This window comes from Glycine max, chromosome 4, assembly GCF_000004515.6.
Source record: "Glycine max cultivar Williams 82 chromosome 4, Glycine_max_v4.0, whole genome shotgun sequence".
NCBI lineage: Eukaryota > Viridiplantae > Streptophyta > Magnoliopsida > Fabales > Fabaceae > Glycine > Glycine max.
In genome coordinates this window covers 35,209,338-35,226,987 of record NC_016091.4, presented here as the reverse complement: position 1 = coordinate 35,226,987, position 17,650 = coordinate 35,209,338, and the positions used below count along the sequence as shown (strand labels likewise).

Sequence of the window (17,650 nt, the reverse complement as noted above, 5' to 3'; positions counted from 1 at the left end):
CATGGATTGCTGCACAAAGGTAGGAGAAGGTTGCATTTGTTGTGGCATAGGTGCCTACACAATCTGATAGGATGAGGGGAATTGCTGAGGTGTAGCAAAAACAGTAGAGAATGGTTGTGTCAAGGTGGGAAATTGTGCAAACACAAGATAAGAAGCACCATAAGAAGATGAAGGCCTATGCCAACAGTTTGCAGCATCATGACCAAACTTTTGGCAGATGTAGGACTCAATGTTGCTACGACCTCTGCCACCACGGCCTCCTCTACCTCCAAAGCGGCCACCATGACCACCATTAAAATTTTGATACTGAGTTTGATCAGACTAAGAGTTATTTTGATACTGATTTTGATTCTGAAACTGACTTTGATTGCCAGATTGTTGCTGAGTGTTGCTTTGTTGCACGACATTAGCTTAAGGTGAGACGGAGCGGGGCACAGAGTTTGCAGTAGAAGTAGAAGCAACATTGAGAGAGACTACAGCTTTCTTCCAAAATTTATCAATGCGAGCCTCATGACCAAGGAGAATAGTTTCAATTTCATCAATAGTTAGGGGTTCAGACCGATTATTGATGTGTGAAACAGAAGACTCATAATTTTCTGGTAAACCTTCAATAATAATGTCAGCATGTTCTCTAATAGTTATAGGATCACCAATAGCAGTGAGAGAATCAACAAGATTCTGAATCTCAGTCAGAAAATCAGAAATAGTACTTATTCCCCTTGTCCCCAGCAATAAGAAAATAGCAACTGCAGATGGCACTCTTCTAACTTGTAGCTAGTACAGGAAACATCTGCATAAATCCCTTCACAACCCTTAAAATATTCACATGTCCCAAAGTTGTCCACAACTCATGTCTCTGAACAAAAACTTACAAAAGACATATCTTGCACTGTTATTTTTCATAAAAATTGTTGTGTATTCTAGGACAAAACATCAAGACGACGATAAGGGGAATGACCTTTATCTTTTTGAGGATCCACATGTGCCCATTACAAAAAGAACCAGTGCCATTCATTCATGTCAAAGTCTCTATTGTTAAAAAAGAAAAAGATTTTACTCTTTCATTATCGGTTAGGACACCCCTCTTTTGAAATCATCAAAGTTATTGTTCCATCTTCATTTTCTTGAATAAAAATTGAATGTCTTCAATGTTATGTGTGTGAAATTGCAAAACACAAGGGTGTCCCTTTTCCGTCAAGTAACAAGAAAAGTATATTTCCTCTTTATTCTGTTCATACTGATGTTTGAGGGCCATCTCCTATTCAAAATATTCAGGGGCTTGCTGGTTTATGACTTTTATTGATGATTGTACCCAGATCACTTGGGTTTTGTTCTTAAACAAAAATCTGAAGAAAGCAATGTCTTTTAAAATATCTTCTCAACGATTAAAAAGTCAATTTGGTGTGTCCATAAAGAACTTGAAGATTGAATGGGATGGACCAATGAAACCATACTGTGATAATAAATCAACTATCAGCATAGCTCATAATCCTGTTTAGCATGCTCGAACAAAGCATGTAGAAGTTTACAAACATTTTATCAAGGAAAAGCTCAATTGCTGCTTGATTTGTACTCCATATGCACCTTCACAAAGTCAACTTGTGGAGGTTCTTACCAAAGGGTACGCAGTTCACATTTATTCTAAGCTTGAAGGGGGTGTTGGAAACAGGAATATTTTAAGAGATAAGAATTTTAATGGTTATTTTGCCTAGATATTTGTTATAACTAGGTCTAATGCATTATAGGAAGTAGTGGTATCTTAATTGTTCTCCTGTAAATTGTTTTGGCAATACTCATCTTTGTAATACTCTTGAATATAATTAAGTCCATCCTGCTGGGTGGGATGATAAAAAAGCTAATTCAGAAAAAAAAAGAAAAAAAAAAAGTTTTTTCTCCTCACATACCTCATATCATAGACATAGGAACTCTTGAGAACCTCTTTTAAAATGTGGACTATTATTCTTCAATTTATCTTGAGCCAAGATTATCTCTCATAGTTCATTACAATACATTCTATGCCGAGGAGCATCAAGTCATCAACATCTTTTTTGTATGTGCATGTGTGTGTGCATCTGCATTACGTGTGTGTGTAACTACGTACGTGCACGCGGGTACGCTCATGACAGAGATAAAGAAATCATAACAAGACACATTCAGACATGCATATAATACTCAAATATCTCCTATCACAGAAACAGTCAATCTTAACTTCGTCTAACCAGACAGTATCACTTAGTTGTTAGGGAGCTCAAGTCTTAATTAAAAAGTTAACACCCCCCTTTCTTTTTCCACAAAGAAAAAAGTGAAACCTCACCCTGGATGCCATGGTACAGCCTTAAAACCATGCCTGAAAGCTGGTCGAATATCGGGTGGAGTATCGGCAGACTGGTTAACCGGAGAGTGTACATATGCTGTATCGATTAATAATTCTATTAATCGACTTCCCAGCTGCATAATTTCAAAGCTAACTCATTAAATTCCCGTTTTAAAACCAAGAGAGAGAGAGAAGATAATTGACTAATCAAAGAAGAACCTTAGCCTGTGTGTCCTGGCTCCAAGGACTACATTCTTCTTTTCTCAATATCATCTGCACTTCCCTCAGTCTATTTTTTTTAAGCAAACTGTTTAAATAATTTCTTTGTTTTTCTTTATCACTATCCAAACTGTCTTCAGCATCACCCTCTGTCTTCTTACTCCGGTTACTTTTATTTCCTTCAATGAATTTATGAATCCTAACCTGAAATACAATAAGATAATTACAACATCTATAAAATAACTGCACCAATTATGTTTCAGTCAAGTCAGATATACGAAGGTAACTTTTCTAAATACTTTGATTAAAGTCCACTTTGGATCAATTGTAAAACCTTACTGTTCAGACCTTCCTAAAGAATGGGTGTTTACAGAGAAGTTACATGATAAAGTTTTTTGAAAATGTTGAAGAACATAAGTTAATTTTAACTTGTGCAAATTTTTTTACTCATTTTACCTTCTTGATTCATCTTATTTCCTTTTCTTATATGTGTTTGCTAAGAAGTTCATCCAAACTGACCCTAAATTCCAATCTATTTTTTTTTGCACAGCAAAAATAGATAGTATTATTATATATAAAACAGTACTAGGTGTACTGAATAAAGGATAAAAAGTACAAGGCAAATTTGCCTAACCCAGCCAACAGAACGAAGCACAAAAACACAGAAGCCATAACAGAAAGAAAAAGGCCCCTATGACAGCTCTTCCTTCATGTTAGTAGACCATTGGTTGAAATGAATGTGGAAGTCTTTGTCCATGCATTTTAGCCAAGACCAAGTGTGGAATAAAGCTTCGTCGATGACTTTTTCGGGGCTGAAAATGTGATTTTTAAAAACCACTGAATTTCTATGCTTCCAAATAGTCATGGATAGAGCTATCCAAAGCACTTCCCATCTCTTTTCTAGATGTCTTTTGCTGTTCCAATGCGAGAATTGAATAAAATGACTTTTAGGGTCAATGGGGAAAGGGCCCACTCTACTAACCCAACTCAAAACCTCCCACCAAAGGCTCCTGGTTGATGTGCAGGAAAACAAGAGATGATCTACTGTTTCCTCCTCTACATCGCATAAAGGACATCTATAAGATGATAGAGCCACCTGCCTCCTTCTTAGGTTGACCTTAGTAGGCAATCTGTTTTTAAGGAGTCTCCAAGCGAATGCAGTTGCTCTAGGAGGAATTTTCAGATTCCACAAACTCCTGAAAACAGTGTCTTCAGCTAAAGAGGTAGAGTCAACCATCAAGAGATTATAAGCTGACTTTGTGGAATAAGACCCAGTATTATCAACCCTCCAAATAAGCCTATCCATAGAAGATGGATGGATCTGAACATCAGCAATATCCTCTATGAAAGCTGCCATCATGTCTATCTCATGGTCAAAAAGATTTCTCCTCCATTGGAATCTCCAATCCCATCTGTTGTCTGCAGCTTGGCCCATAAGATTAATAGTAGAGTCTTGTTGGAGACTAATTTGAAACAGAGCTGGATACTTGTCTTTGAGGGTAAGGTCTTCCCCCCTCCAATTGTCCCACCAGAACTGAACCTTAGCCCCATTACCCACATTCCACCTCAAGTTTGTGGTTAGAATAGAATGATATTGCTGCTGGAAAACAGATTTTAAATCCCTCCACCAAGGAGAGATGTGGGCACTGTTTCTACCATAGAGTAAGGATTGCCACCCTCCATATTTGGACACCAAGATTCTGGCCCAAAGCTCATGCTGATTATTCGCCAAGTTCCAGCCCCATTTACCAAGCAAGGCAGCATTAAGCTTGTTCAAATCTTTAATACCTAACCCCCCTTTGCTCTTAGGGAGGCAAACATTGTCCCATTTGACCCAAGGTATCTTGGAAGAAACATTATCACCTCCCCAAAGAAAGTTCCTCTGAATAGAAACAATCTTGTGGACTACTTTTTTAGGGATTCTGTAAAAAGACAGCAGGTAGATAGGCAATGCTGTCAAAACCGAATTGATTAGAGTTATCCTGCCCCCCATCGATAGACACCTGTGCTTCCAAGAGGCCAATTTGGATTCAAACTTGTTGATGATAGGTTGCCAAACACTCCTGCTTGTAGGACTTGACCCCACAGGAATTCCCAAGTAGGAGAAAGGAGTGCCCGTCTGACTGCAGTTAAGGAAATTAGCTGCATCTCTACACCAAGCCTCTGATTTACCCAAACAACCAAACTGGCTTTTGGTGTAGTTGATCTTGAGACCAGAAGCCAACTCATAGCATCTCAGAACAGACTTTAAGACTCTAACATTGGCCGAAGTTGCTGCTCCAAAAAACAAAGTGTCATCTGCATACTGCAGAATATTTACATCCTCCTTCATGCTTCCCACCTGATAACTGGTGAATAAATTCTTGGATATGGCTGACCTCATAAGACCTGTGAGGCCTTCTGCTACTAGATTAAAGAGAAAAGGGGCAAGGGGATCCCCTTGCCGAAGGCCTCTCTCGGGGATAAACTCCCTAGTGGGACTGCCATTGATTAAAATGGATACAGATGCGCTGGAGAGACAGCCTTGGATCCACTTTCTCCACTTGTCACAGAAACCCATCCTCATCATCATGTAATTAAGGAAATCCCAAGACACCGAATCATAAGCTTTTTCAAAATCGACCTTAAAGAACATGCAGGATTTATTCTTTGTTTTAGCTTCAGCAATGACCTCATTAGCTATCATCACTCCATGCAGAATGTGTCTCCCTTTAATGAAGGTTGTTTGTCTTTCATCAATGAGATGGGGAAGAACAAGGGTCAGCCTATTAGCCAAGAGCTTGGATACAACTTTATAGACACAACCTATGAGAGAGATTGGTCTATAGTCATTGAGAGATTGGGGATCATTTCGCTTGGGTATGAGAGCTATAAAGGAAGCATTGCTTCCTTTTGGGAAAGACCCATTGATAAAAAATTCATCCAGGAACCTCATGAAATCAGGCTTCAAGATCTTCCAAAAGTGCTTGATGAAATTAAAGTTAAGGCCATCCGGGCCGGGACTCTTATCTCCTCCACAACCCCATACAGCTGCTGTGATTTCTGCTTCTGTGAATCTGGCCACAAGGGTTTCATTCTCTCCATAAGTAAGAGAGGTTAGCTGAACACCATCCAAGGTTGGCCTGTTAAAATTCTGTTCAGCAAATCTTTCTTTAAAATGATTAAAAGCTTCATTTTTAACTCTACTAGGCTCTTGGACCCACATCCCATCTATGATCAGACCTTGGATGGCATTGTGTCTCCTTCTGTGATTGATCATTCTATGAAAGTAAGCAGAGTTTTTATCCCCTTCTTTTAGCCACTTCGTTCTAGCCTTTTTCCGCAACATGGATTCATAAGAATTAGCTGCATACCACAGCTGCTCTTGAAGGGATTTCTTAAGTTCCACTTCAGCTGGTGACAGAATTCTATCAATAATACCAGCCTCCAAGGCATTCAGTTCTTTCTTTAGATCCAGAATCTTCTTAGCAGTGATAACTCCATTGGAAAAGCTCCACTGTCTAATGCAGTCTTTGATGAATTTCACCTTTTGCTTGAGAGCATATCCTCCCCAGCCATTAGGATGATAATTGTTCCACTTGAGAAACACCATATCCTGGAAACCCTTGTCTTGAATCCACCAATCCATAATCTTGAAAGGCTTAGGCCCCCAATCAATGATTTTGGATCTCAAAAGGATAGGACAGTGATCTGAAAAATCTCTATCCAGCACAAACTGAGTAGTATCAGGCCATTGCTCCAGCCAATTGTCAGATAAGAAGAACCTATCCAGCTTGCTCATAGCACTCCCATTAGGCCTGTACCAGGTGAAGTTTCTGCCTAAGGATCTGACCTCCTCTAAGGCCATATCTGAAATCCATGAGTTGAATTCAGCCATACTAGAAGAGTTGCCCTCAGACTGAGAAGAGCTCACTCTCTCATGTTGGTATCTTATCGAATTAAAGTCACCTAAGATGCACCACAAACCCTCTTGATAAGAGGATTTCAACTGCAGAAGTTCTTCCCATTGATTTCTCTTTCTTTGTAAGTCACAGGGGGCATAGACATTGGTGATTATGACCTTCTTATTTTCCTTAGTCCACCTACCTTCCAGCAAAATAAAACCACTACCCACGACCCTTCTTTCCACCTCAAAGGATTCGTTATTCCAAATGCATAAAAGGCCACCAGCTGCATTACTAGAAGGGAGACATTCCCAATAGGCAAGGCTGTCCCCCCACAGGTATTGGCAAAGCTTTTTATCAATGGATTCCTTTTTAGTTTCTTGAATACAGAGGATATCAACTTTGTTGGCCAGGGTTAACTTCCGAATAGCTGACCTTTTGACCCCGCTACCCAAACCTCTCGAATTGATGGACAAAATATTCATGGGTCATATAGATGCTTTCCCATCTCTGCTGCTACTGCAGGTGAATTGCCACTGCTATCTGCTACTCTCTTCTGCTGGACCATATTAATGGTGTCCTCTGCAAAGGATAATCCCAAATCTCTAGCAATCTCCCAGTGGGCATCTTCCTCCGCTCCATAGTAATCCTTATTGAAACTGCTTGGTGAGATGGGGCTATGAGAAGGTCCCTCCTGAGAAGGGGTCGGAGGGGCTGTATCTAAAGCCCGAGAAGTGCCTTCTACATAGCCACAAATGGTGTTACTAACAGTACCCAGCTTTTCAGATACACCCCCTTCTCCATCCTTATTAAAAACTGGGTTCAGGTTTAGTTGGGTCGTGGGTTTTTCTGATCCACACTCCTTTTTTCTCCTATACACTTTAAGAGCAGGGGTTATTTTAACATCATTTGTAGCTGGGCCACTATTCTCCAGGCCCAATATCTTCTTTACCCCCTCCCCCTGCTTGTGTCGGGAACGTAAGTCCGTTCCATTCAAACCCATCAAGATTGAATCATGGTTAACCACTGGATAATCCACAGGGGTCATGACCACGGGATATTCCTCCAGTACCCGATGGATACTTCCTTCCTCTGAACCAGCTATGTCTTCTGCAGTATCTACTTTTTCCACTAATGGTGTCTGATTTTGTCTAGTGCAGGGAAGCCTAAGGTCTGGCTTTCCTTTACCAGGTAAGTCCATAGGGAAATGGCCGTTGCAATGCTGTTGGACCTCTCTCCTAGGTGTCAGCAGCTTCTCGGGACCAAGAGCTAACTCAAGGCGTCTGCATGTGGACACGTCATCACCAGCCTTGGGATCTCCGCGATTCCTCCTCCTGCTGGAACCAAGGTTCCGGCGACTCCGACCCTCTTCCGCCATGCCAGGCGAGGGCCACTGGATGGGGGAGTCTCCGATATGGTTTCCGGAAACATGGTCGGGAGAAGCTCCACGAGGGAGGGTGATGTTTGGCTCTGCATCCGAGACCTCCATTTCCGATGAGAAAGGAGACAGAGGATAGCCCTCCTCGGGTTCAAAATGTACCGTCCGTCTCCACCCAGAAGCTAAGTCTTCACGAATCTCCAAACGATGCCGACTTCCATCCACTACGACGATCACCGACAAAGATATATTTGGTTTCGCCTTCGTGCGAACAAGGACCCATGCGATGTCCATCCTAACCTTATCCTCCGTTGCCGCGTCTAACTCCACAAGATCCCCACATGTCCCCACTATGGTTGCGAAATGTTCTGTGTCCCAAGCTTGCAAAGGAACGCCCCAAATGAGGAGCCAGGTTAGGCGATATGACGGCGTCAGCTCCGGCGTCCACCTCTGAATGGAAGAGAAAGGAGTTCCTCCATTACCAAGTTCCTGTTGTTTGATATTATAAGCCGTGTCGTCGTCCATATCGTGGAGGATGACCATGTCTTCTCCCCAGTATGCAGGTTTCACATCCGCTCCGAACATCCCCTGCATCTCCTCCTCCACCCTTTCAAACATTCCAATGTTTTTTAAACGACCCACCCAGACTTTGTCAAGCCATTTTGATTTCTCCTTTTTCGTTTGAATAAGTATGGACTCTACAACGTTCCCCAACGTGATCCCCTGTATTCCGTTACCTTGTTGTGTGTCAAGTGACTCCTTTCCCCCCTGCTTACAATGGTGTCTCACCACTTCCGCATATGATTTTAGCTTTGGCGGTAACAAAATATGGTGTTTCGACTTCTCAGATACTACCTGCTCCAAGAGTTTGGCTCCTGCTCTACCTTGGGTCCCTGGTTGGCTTGTGTCTACCCTGTGGCCACCTCTCTGAAATCTTGGTTTATTGACAAAAAGCTTCATCCCCTTTATATATACGTTGTTGTCAAGAATTCGCTCCAGACGCTCTCCATCTTCTACCCCCTTATACCTTACGAATCCGTACCTATGGCCTTGTTTATTCCTCTTCAAAGGTATAAACACTTCCCAAACTTTACCCCACTCCTGAAAAATCTTCCAAAGATCTTTCTCACGGACATAATCCGGAAAATGGGAAAAGTAGAAAGAGGTGATGTCTGGTCTGTCCCTCCACGATGATGATGAGCCCCTTCCGCGTTTGGTGGTCTGGTGATGGTCTTGTTGACCAGCTATCTCCTTTCCATGTGCCGAAAGAGGTTTCGTACGAGCCTTTCTCCTAACCTTGACTTGAGTCCACGTGCCCTGGTGTTGGTTGGTTTGAATCCCGCGCTGCTCCTCTTCCAAAAAGAAGGTAGTATTTGCTTCGAAGTCTTGTCTCCTAGCTCCGTGTTCGCGCCATCTTTGTGAGTGTGGACTAGAGAAGCTCCTCCCATGATTGTCTCTGTTCCTGATGCGGCCTCTCTCCCTCGTTGACTCCTTTCGTCTATCTTGTCCTCTCTCTCTCCTACTGTTTCTCCCTCTCTCTCTCCTACTGTTTCTCCCTCTCTCTCTCTCCCTCTCACTCACTAAACCTGACTGTCTCTCACGTTCTCCTTCTCTCTGTCGCTCTCTCTTTCTCCCACATTCACCTTCTCTCTGTCGCTCTGTCTCTCTCTCTCCCATTCTCATCTCTTGATCACTGATCATAAGGCAGTGAAATTGTACCCTAAATTCCAATCTATATTAAACCACTTAAGCATTAGAGGCTTATCTAGTTCTTCTATTCTGCATTGGCATTCACGATGCAGCCAGCCAATTAACCCTGTATTACACAAGAGTCACCAGAAAAAGAGAGATGAGAGAGAGAGGAGAGAGAGAATAGAGAGAGAGGAACGGGAGGAATGCCTTGAGAGAGACACAGGGTGGGTTCGAGTGACCAGTAGAGCCAAGAGAGATGTGAGAAATCGTGTGAGCCTCAGAAACAAACCCCATGAGAGGTATACCGAGACAAGAGGAAGAGTTCGACAGAGTGCAGTTGTTACAAATTGGAGAGATCACCCAGATATCTCTTCATTTTACTTCAAGAGATTCACGGATGAGATCACAGAGAAGGATCTTTGGCAGCATTTCAAACGATGGGGAGATGTAAGAGAAATCTTCATACCCAATCGAAGGAACTACAATGGAAGAAGATATGGCTTTGTTCGATTTAAGGGGGTCAATGATGTTCAACAATTGGCGCGGAAGCTAGATAATAGCGTCATTGGAGGATTGAAGCTCTTCGTCAACGTTCCCAAGTATACTCGAGCGAGACGAACATATGAGAACAGGGGTAGACAGATAGAGACTGACAGAGGAGACATGACCATACGTGACCAAAGAAATAGGCAGCAACCCCAGAGACTAACACTCTCGTACGCGGATGTGGTGAGGGAGAAAAATGACAATCAGCCACCAAAACATGAACAACCGCAACCTTCTTCATGGCACGAAATTAGCACCTCCTCTGTACTTTTATCTGTGAAGAAGGAGGAAACTCAGTGGCTAGAAGACGCATGGGTTGGACGATTAGCTAACCCTGCCAAGTTCGAAGTGTTGGAAGAGGAGCTAAGATGGGAGTTAGGACTGGATTTAACCCCTCGATACCTGGGGGATGACCTAGTCTTGTTAACTGGAGTGAACGAAGCCGTGGCTGCACAACTCATGAATGGGGGACCAAATGGTTCTCTGGTCTACTCTCTGGAGAAATGGAAGCCAAATCTTCGCACTGGAAACAGGATGGTGTGGATACAATGTTGGGGTATTCCTTTGCAAGTTTGGGGTAGGAATCACATCTGGCAGATCGTGGGAACCATGGGAGACATGGTAGATGTAGATGATGATGTTGAGACTAAAAGACGAGTGGATAGGGCGCGGGTCCTTATAAGGACCCCATGGCCGCCGACGATCACGCACATCATCGATGTTCACGTCGCCGACGACACCTTCAAGGCCTACGTTGCTGAGGAGTGCGGTTCAACGACATGCGAACATCATAGCAAACGAAGTTATTACGGCGATACGTCGGATGAACAGGAATCCAATGGTAGCTGCACCGGAGATGAATTCGTAGAAGACACTTGTTTGGAGGGTACTAACTGCGAGATTACGCGAGCCGCGCCATCGAATCACCGCCCTAACACTCCACAGAGCCTCGTCGACGTCGGAGACACCACAGTGACTGCTACGCGAGCCGCGCCATTGAATCACCGCCCTAACACTCCACAGGGTATCGTCGGCGCCGGAGATACCACTGTGACTGCTTTGTCCAATGGATGGAAGCGGACTGAAGACCCCATGGATAAAGATGACGTCCTGCGGATAAAGACCACTCTGAATAGCAAGCCAACGTTCGACGCAAATCTCGAGGTGCATGCGGCAAACCTTCCATGTATGGAAACTCACCTCAACGGTCAACCACGGCAACCCAATGCTATTCTTGAGAGTGGGCAGAAAGAGAAGGGGGAGAGCAGTGGTACCAGTGTTATTCACGAAAGTGGAAAGAGAGAGAAGGGAGAGAGCAGTGATGTGAAGTGCCAGCCAGCTCCACGTGCTTTTGAATGTGAAGGTAACCCGAATAAGGGTAAGCAGATTATGGAGGTGAAAAAGAAAGGCTTGTATGACAAAGGAAATAGTTTTGAACAGCAGTCTACTCACTTACAATGTGGGCCTCAATTGGGCCAGCCAACAGAATTACTTAATGAACCTCACACTTACCTGGCCCATACACCTTCTAAAAAAGCAATGGAAGGCAATTGGCGGGTATATTCCCGTGGAAGTTGGTCTAACAGGAGGAGTCAAACCCGTGGAAGCCTGGAAGGAAGGCATATGCCACTGAATATCATACGGCACAGCAATAAAAGAAATAATTACAAAAGTGAAACAGGAGACATCAATTCAGATCAAGAACAGGAGGCAAGTAGAGACATCAACTCAGATCAAGAACAGGAGGCAAGTGGAGGTTCTATTCAGACCCAGGAAGCTATTAAAATGTGGAAATTGATCCAACAATTGGGGGTGAACACTGGAAACAATCAGGATGCCCACCACAGGGAAATTTTACAAAAATTAAGCAGTATGGAAACCAGAGACAGATTGGAAGTTGAGAGGTTGGGAGATAATGCTAGGGACCCATGAATATAGCCTCATATAATGTTAGAGGTTTGGGGAAGGGAGTAAAATGGGCTGCCATAAGGAGATTAATCAACAAAGAAAATATTCAAATGCTATGTCTACAGGAGACTAAGAAAGATAGCATTGATAGAACATTATGTCAGGCTATATGGGGTAGTGATGAAGTTAAATGGGAGATGCAACCTGCAATCAATTCAGCAGGTGGCATTTTGTGCATGTGGACTGAATCAGTCTTCAAGTTACAAAACAAGGTCACTGGAAATGGTTTCATGCTCTTGGAAGGAGTTTGCAACAGAGAGGCCATGAAAATCTGCATTGTGACAGTATATTCTCCCTGCGATATAAATAACAAAAGACTATTGTGGGATTCTGTGAGACAGCTGAAACAAGCATCTCAAATAAAGTTATGGTGTGTGCTTGGGGATTTTAATTGCATAAGGAACCCGAACGAAAGAATTGGAAAAACAGACAGATTAGTGGGTGATAATAGCATGCAAGAATTCAATGAATGGATTGAAGACATGGAGTTATTGGAGGTTCCTAATGTGGGCAGGCAATACACTTGGTTTAGGCCAAATGGTGAATCTAAAAGCAGATTAGACAGGGCATTAATATCCCCTGAATGGAGGGACATGTGGCCAGAAAGTGTGCAGTTCACTTTAGCAAGGAATTTTTCAGATCATTGTCCTATTCTTATCAAAGCTAATAATGTGGATTGGGGTCCTAAACCTTTTAGGATTTTCAATTGCTGGCTAACAGATAAATCTTTCAAAGATGTAGTCAATCATTGCTGGAATTCTGTCCAAGTTTCAGGATGGGGAGCTTATGTATTAAAAGAAAAAATCAAAAGGTTGAAGGGCAGATTAAAGATATGGAACAAGGAAGAATATGGGGATACTTTTAAAAAAGTTCAGCAACTGGAAGTGGAGCTTAATAAATTAGAGGAGGACACACTACATAGACATATGGCTGATTAGGAAACTTCAAGAAGGAAGAAGTTGTAGGAAGATTTGTGGGTGGCTGCCCAAGCACATGAAACATTATTAAGGCAAAAATCTAGAACAAGATGGCTAAAGGAAGGAGACTGCAACACAAGATTTTTCCATGTCAGGGTGAATGCAAACAGAAATAGAAATAGCATCAAAGGACTTCTCATTGAAGGTGTTTGGATAGAGGAACCTAATAAGGTGAAGGAAGAAATCAGAACCTTCTTCTCCAATAGATTTCAAGAAGCAGATTTTCAGAGACCTAGAATTGATGGCATCAGTTTCAAATCCTTAGACCAACAACAGAATTCCATGCTTGTGGCACCATTTCAGGAAACCGAAATTCAGAATGCTGTCTGGGAATGTGGCAATGATAAGAGCCCAGGTCCTGATGGTATTAATTTCAGATTCATAAAGCAGTTTTGGGAAACTATAAAGCATGATATATTTCGATATATTCATGAGTTCCATGCTAATGGTGCTATCCCCCGAGGCTGTAATGCTTCTTTTATAGCTCTCATTCCCAAGATTTCAAACCCACAACATTTGGGAGAATACAAACCCATATCCTTAATTGGGTGCATGTACAAGATAGTGGCCAAGGTGCTTGCAAACAGAATTAGAAGAGTGCTGCCAGCAATAATTGAGGAAACTCAATTCGCTTTCATTGAAGGTAGACATTTGCTGCAAAGTGTCTTAATCACTAATGAGATAATAGATGAAGCAAGAAAGAACCACAAACCTTGTCTTATCTTCAAGATCGATTTTGAGAAGGCTTATGATTCGGTATCTTGGGAATTCTTGTTGTATATGTTGAGAAGGTTTGGCTTCAACTCCCGGTGGATCACTTGGATTGAAGGAAGCCTCAAGTCTATGTCAATGTCAGTTTTGGTGAATGGAAGTCCTACAAATGAGTTCATACCTCAAAAAGGAATTAGACAGGGGGACCCGCTGGCCCCCTTCTTGTTTAATTTGGTGATGGAAGCCTTATCTGGACTGCTGAGAAAGGCAATAGCTGAAAACATGTACAGGGGTTATCCAGTGGGATCAAAAAAGGTTGACATTAGTATATTACAATACGCGGATGACACTATCTTTTTTGGAGAAGCAACTATGGAAAATGTGAAAGCATTAAAGGCTACTTTGAGGGCCTTTGAGTTAATCTCGGGCCTAAAGATTAACTATGCTAAGAGTTGCTTTGGAGCTTTCGGGGTTTCAGATCAGTGGAGGAGTGATGCTGCTAATTACTTAAACTACAACCTGTTATCTCTTCCTTTTACATATCTTGGCATACCTATAGGGGCTAATCCGAGGCAAACACAAACGTGGAACAACATTATCCACAAATATGAGAGGAAATTGGCAAAATGGAAACAAAGATACATCTCATGGGGAGGGAGAGTGACATTAATTAAGGCTGCACTAACATCAATTCCAATTTACTTCTTGTCTTTTTTCAGGATCCCAAAAACAGTGGTGGAAAGGCTCAAAAGGATACAACGTAGATTTTTGTGGGGTGGAGAAATAGAGCAAAAAAGAATTGCATGGATTAAATGGGACCAAGTTTGTATGCCAAAGGAAAAAGGTTGGCTGGGGATTAAAGATATTGATACCTTTAATCTTGCTTTACTAGCCAAATGGAAATGGAATTATATGCAAGAGAAGGGAGAAATCTGGTCCAGGGTGTTGGAGTCAAAGTATGGAGGATGGAGGAGCTTATATGAACAAGGAAGGGCAGGGCATCAATCTCTATGGTGGAAAGATTTAAAACAAACTGTCAATTCAGCACAACATGGAGACATAGTTTACAGCAACATGAGGTGGAAAATTGTAGGAGGTGATAAGGTCAGGCTTTGGGAAGATAAATGGCATCAGCAGCAGCAACCTCTAGCTGAGAGGTATCCTAGATTGTACCAAATATCTACACAGCAAAACCAAACCATCAGACACATGGGCCAGCACATGCAGTCAGGTTGGGAGTGGCAGTTTCTGTGGAGAAGACCGCTGTTCGAAAATGAAATTGAGTCAGCAATCAATTTTTTAAAGGATATCGAAGGTATACACATTCAGCAGCAAGGATCAGATGAATGGGAATGGTTAGGTGATCAAACAAGGGTATATTCCACTCGTAGTGCCTACAATCTGATTTTGGAAACTTCTAAAGGGGGTCAGCAACAGGACTGGTGTAAGGCATTATGGAAGATTAAAATTCCTAGCAAAATTTCAGTTTTTGCTTGGAGGCTAATAGAAGATAGACTACCAACACGGATGAATCTGCATAGGAGACAGGTGCAATTGCAGGATCTGCGATGTCCTTTCTGCAGAGAAGCTTTAGAGGAGGCATCTCATTTGTTCTTCCATTGCGTCTTTATCCAACCAATTTGGTGGGAATCGATGTCTTGGCTGAACTTACATACTGCCTTTCCTCTTGGACCTAAACAGAATTTTCTACAGCATATCTCTATCCAGGCAGAAGGTTTAAGGAGTAAGAGATGGCGATACTGGTGGATGGCGGTAACTTGGGCTATTTGGAAAACCAGAAACAGAGTTCTGTTTTCAAACGCAGAATTTGATGCTAACAGATTGTTCGATGAAGCTGTTTTCTGGACTTGGACTTGGCTTAGACATTTTGAGAAGCATTTCTCAACTCATCTCAATCAATGGGCAAGCAATATTAGTCAGGGTTTTATCATGTAATGGGTGTTACAATTAGAACAAAAGACATGTTCTCCTAATATCTAGAATACCTTAGTCTCGGTGTCTAGATATCAGGATGTATATCCCTATGTACTAGTACCTCTGGTACTTTTGATCATTGATATATATATATAATATATTTAGTTTTGCTGATAAAAAAAAAAAACAAGAGTCACCAGTCACATGGAAGTAAACTGGACTTTACCTACAATATCAATAATATTTCAAAAGCTACCCATAGAGGGGATTTTACCCAACCACTACATTCAAGGACAAGGTTAATCTCAAAGCTATGCATTGTATTTTTTATGGTCTAGACATCAGGTATCCTCCAATGGAAGCAATCATGTTCGAGCCAGGAACAACTTCGAATGGAGACAACTGTTAAGGTGGAACAACCCATGCCAATTGATCTACATGCTCGGTGGTTCAAAGCTATGTATTGTATGTCTGACCTAAAAGGCTAAAACTAACCCATTCTTGTAATAATTTGAAAACAAAATAGTGCCATATTACCTCCTGTTCTAGAGCCAAGCCAATATGAATAGCAGCATGAACAAGCTGAACACAGCCTTCCTCACTCTCCATCACCATGGCCATCATCTTATGCATAACAATGACGGCCACCTTATCTGCGGGCAAGTCGTCGACGTGGGGGGCAATGGAGTCCTGCTGCTTCTTGGGGCGGGCGTGGTGAGCCGTCTGCTCGGCCTCCACGGCGGCCCTGAACGGCTCGAACCAGCCCAAGAGGAGCGCCTTGACGTGCGGCAAATTGGGCGCCAACATCTTCTCCCGCATCTCCCTCTCCAATTCCCTGTACTCCTCCACCATCCTCTCCCAGGCCTCAGTCTCCGCCTCAATCTGCCTCCTTCGCAGCAAATTATACTTCTCCCTCTCCTTCCCCTTCTGTCTCATCTCCTCTTCCTGCATTAGCAAACCCTTCAGGAACAGCCACGGCGGCTCCTGGACGAAGATCCTTGCGGCGGCCGGAGACGCGTCCTCCTCAACCGCAGCGCTGAGGTCTTCGACCACGAAGTTGCCGTCGGTGGAGAGGAGGTGGTGGTGGCGAAACTGGAGGATTGGGTCGGAGTGGGTGAGGGGGAAGGAGGAGCAGGAGAAGAGGAGCGCGGAGGAGGGGGGAGAGGTTGGGATTAAGAGAAAGTGGAGGGTTCGGTGGGGCTTGTTGCGTTTAATGATGTGAAGGTGACTTCTACTTCTGGCGGGGTTGTCGAAAGCGTGAACCTGTGGAGTGGGGAATGAAGATGCCAATGTCATTGTGTGTTTATAAAATGAATGAAAGCGTGAACGTGTGTTGGTGTTGTGTTGATTGTTCCGAGAGACCGGAACCACGCGCGGGGGCAGGAAGGAGAAGGAAGGAAAGAAACGGAGAGGATGATTGTGTTTCGCTCGCCTTCTAGGATGAGGTTCAAACCTCTCTTAAACCTTGTAATCCTATGGACCCGGCAGAATTTTTTAAAAAAATAAACATAAAATGAAAATTAAAGATATTTTATTATTTTAGTTTGATTAAATTGTATTTTGGTACTTTTAGTTTTTTAAATTTACGATTTCGGTGTTTTTCATTTTTAATTGTAATATTTGATTTCCAAGTATTACAAATTAATGATTTTCGTTGATGCATTAAATTATTAACTAAAAATCATGATAAATATTAAATTAATTATAAATTAATTAAAAAACATTAATTATTATAAAAAAAAACCCTTTAATAATAAAAATATCCTTGGTTGCACAATCATATATGGAGTCGCTTGCACCGATGACATCTTGCCACCCATCACTGCAATCCAAAATGAATTGCGACCCTAAGGTTACAAGTGCATACCATAATCAATTCATTGCTGGATATCTTCAATTATAATACCATAATCACCTTCGCTTCCACCATCAACATTGACACTGATCCCACATTTTCCGAAAACCTCGACGACAAGGCCATGTTTCTCGTCCGTGTTACTCCCTTTTTACCTTAATCATATCGTCG

At 42.4% G+C, this 17,650-nt stretch overlaps 1 protein-coding gene across 4 annotated transcripts in view; it reads right to left on the bottom strand.

The window, feature by feature from the left end:
• LOC100802776 (DNA-directed RNA polymerase 3B, chloroplastic) overlaps nt 1-17,073 on the bottom strand; it is a 52,707-nt gene extending 35,634 nt beyond the window's left edge. For 3 of the 4 annotated variants that reach the window (XR_005890975.1, XR_005890976.1, XM_006578407.4), the window contains exons 1-3: nt 16,162-17,073; nt 2,534-2,737; nt 2,315-2,448 (exon numbers count right to left, since the gene is read on the bottom strand). Coding sequence is in view for 2 of the 4 variants with exons in the window: in XM_006578407.4 (XP_006578470.1) it covers nt 2,315-2,448; nt 2,534-2,737; nt 16,162-16,920 (1,097 nt within the window). In the remaining 2 variants the exon portion in view is untranslated. The remainder of the gene's footprint in view (nt 1-2,314; nt 2,449-2,533; nt 2,738-16,161) is intronic. The other variant, XM_006578406.4, reaches the window with a different exon arrangement.
• Nucleotides 17,074-17,650: the final 577 nt, after the last annotated feature.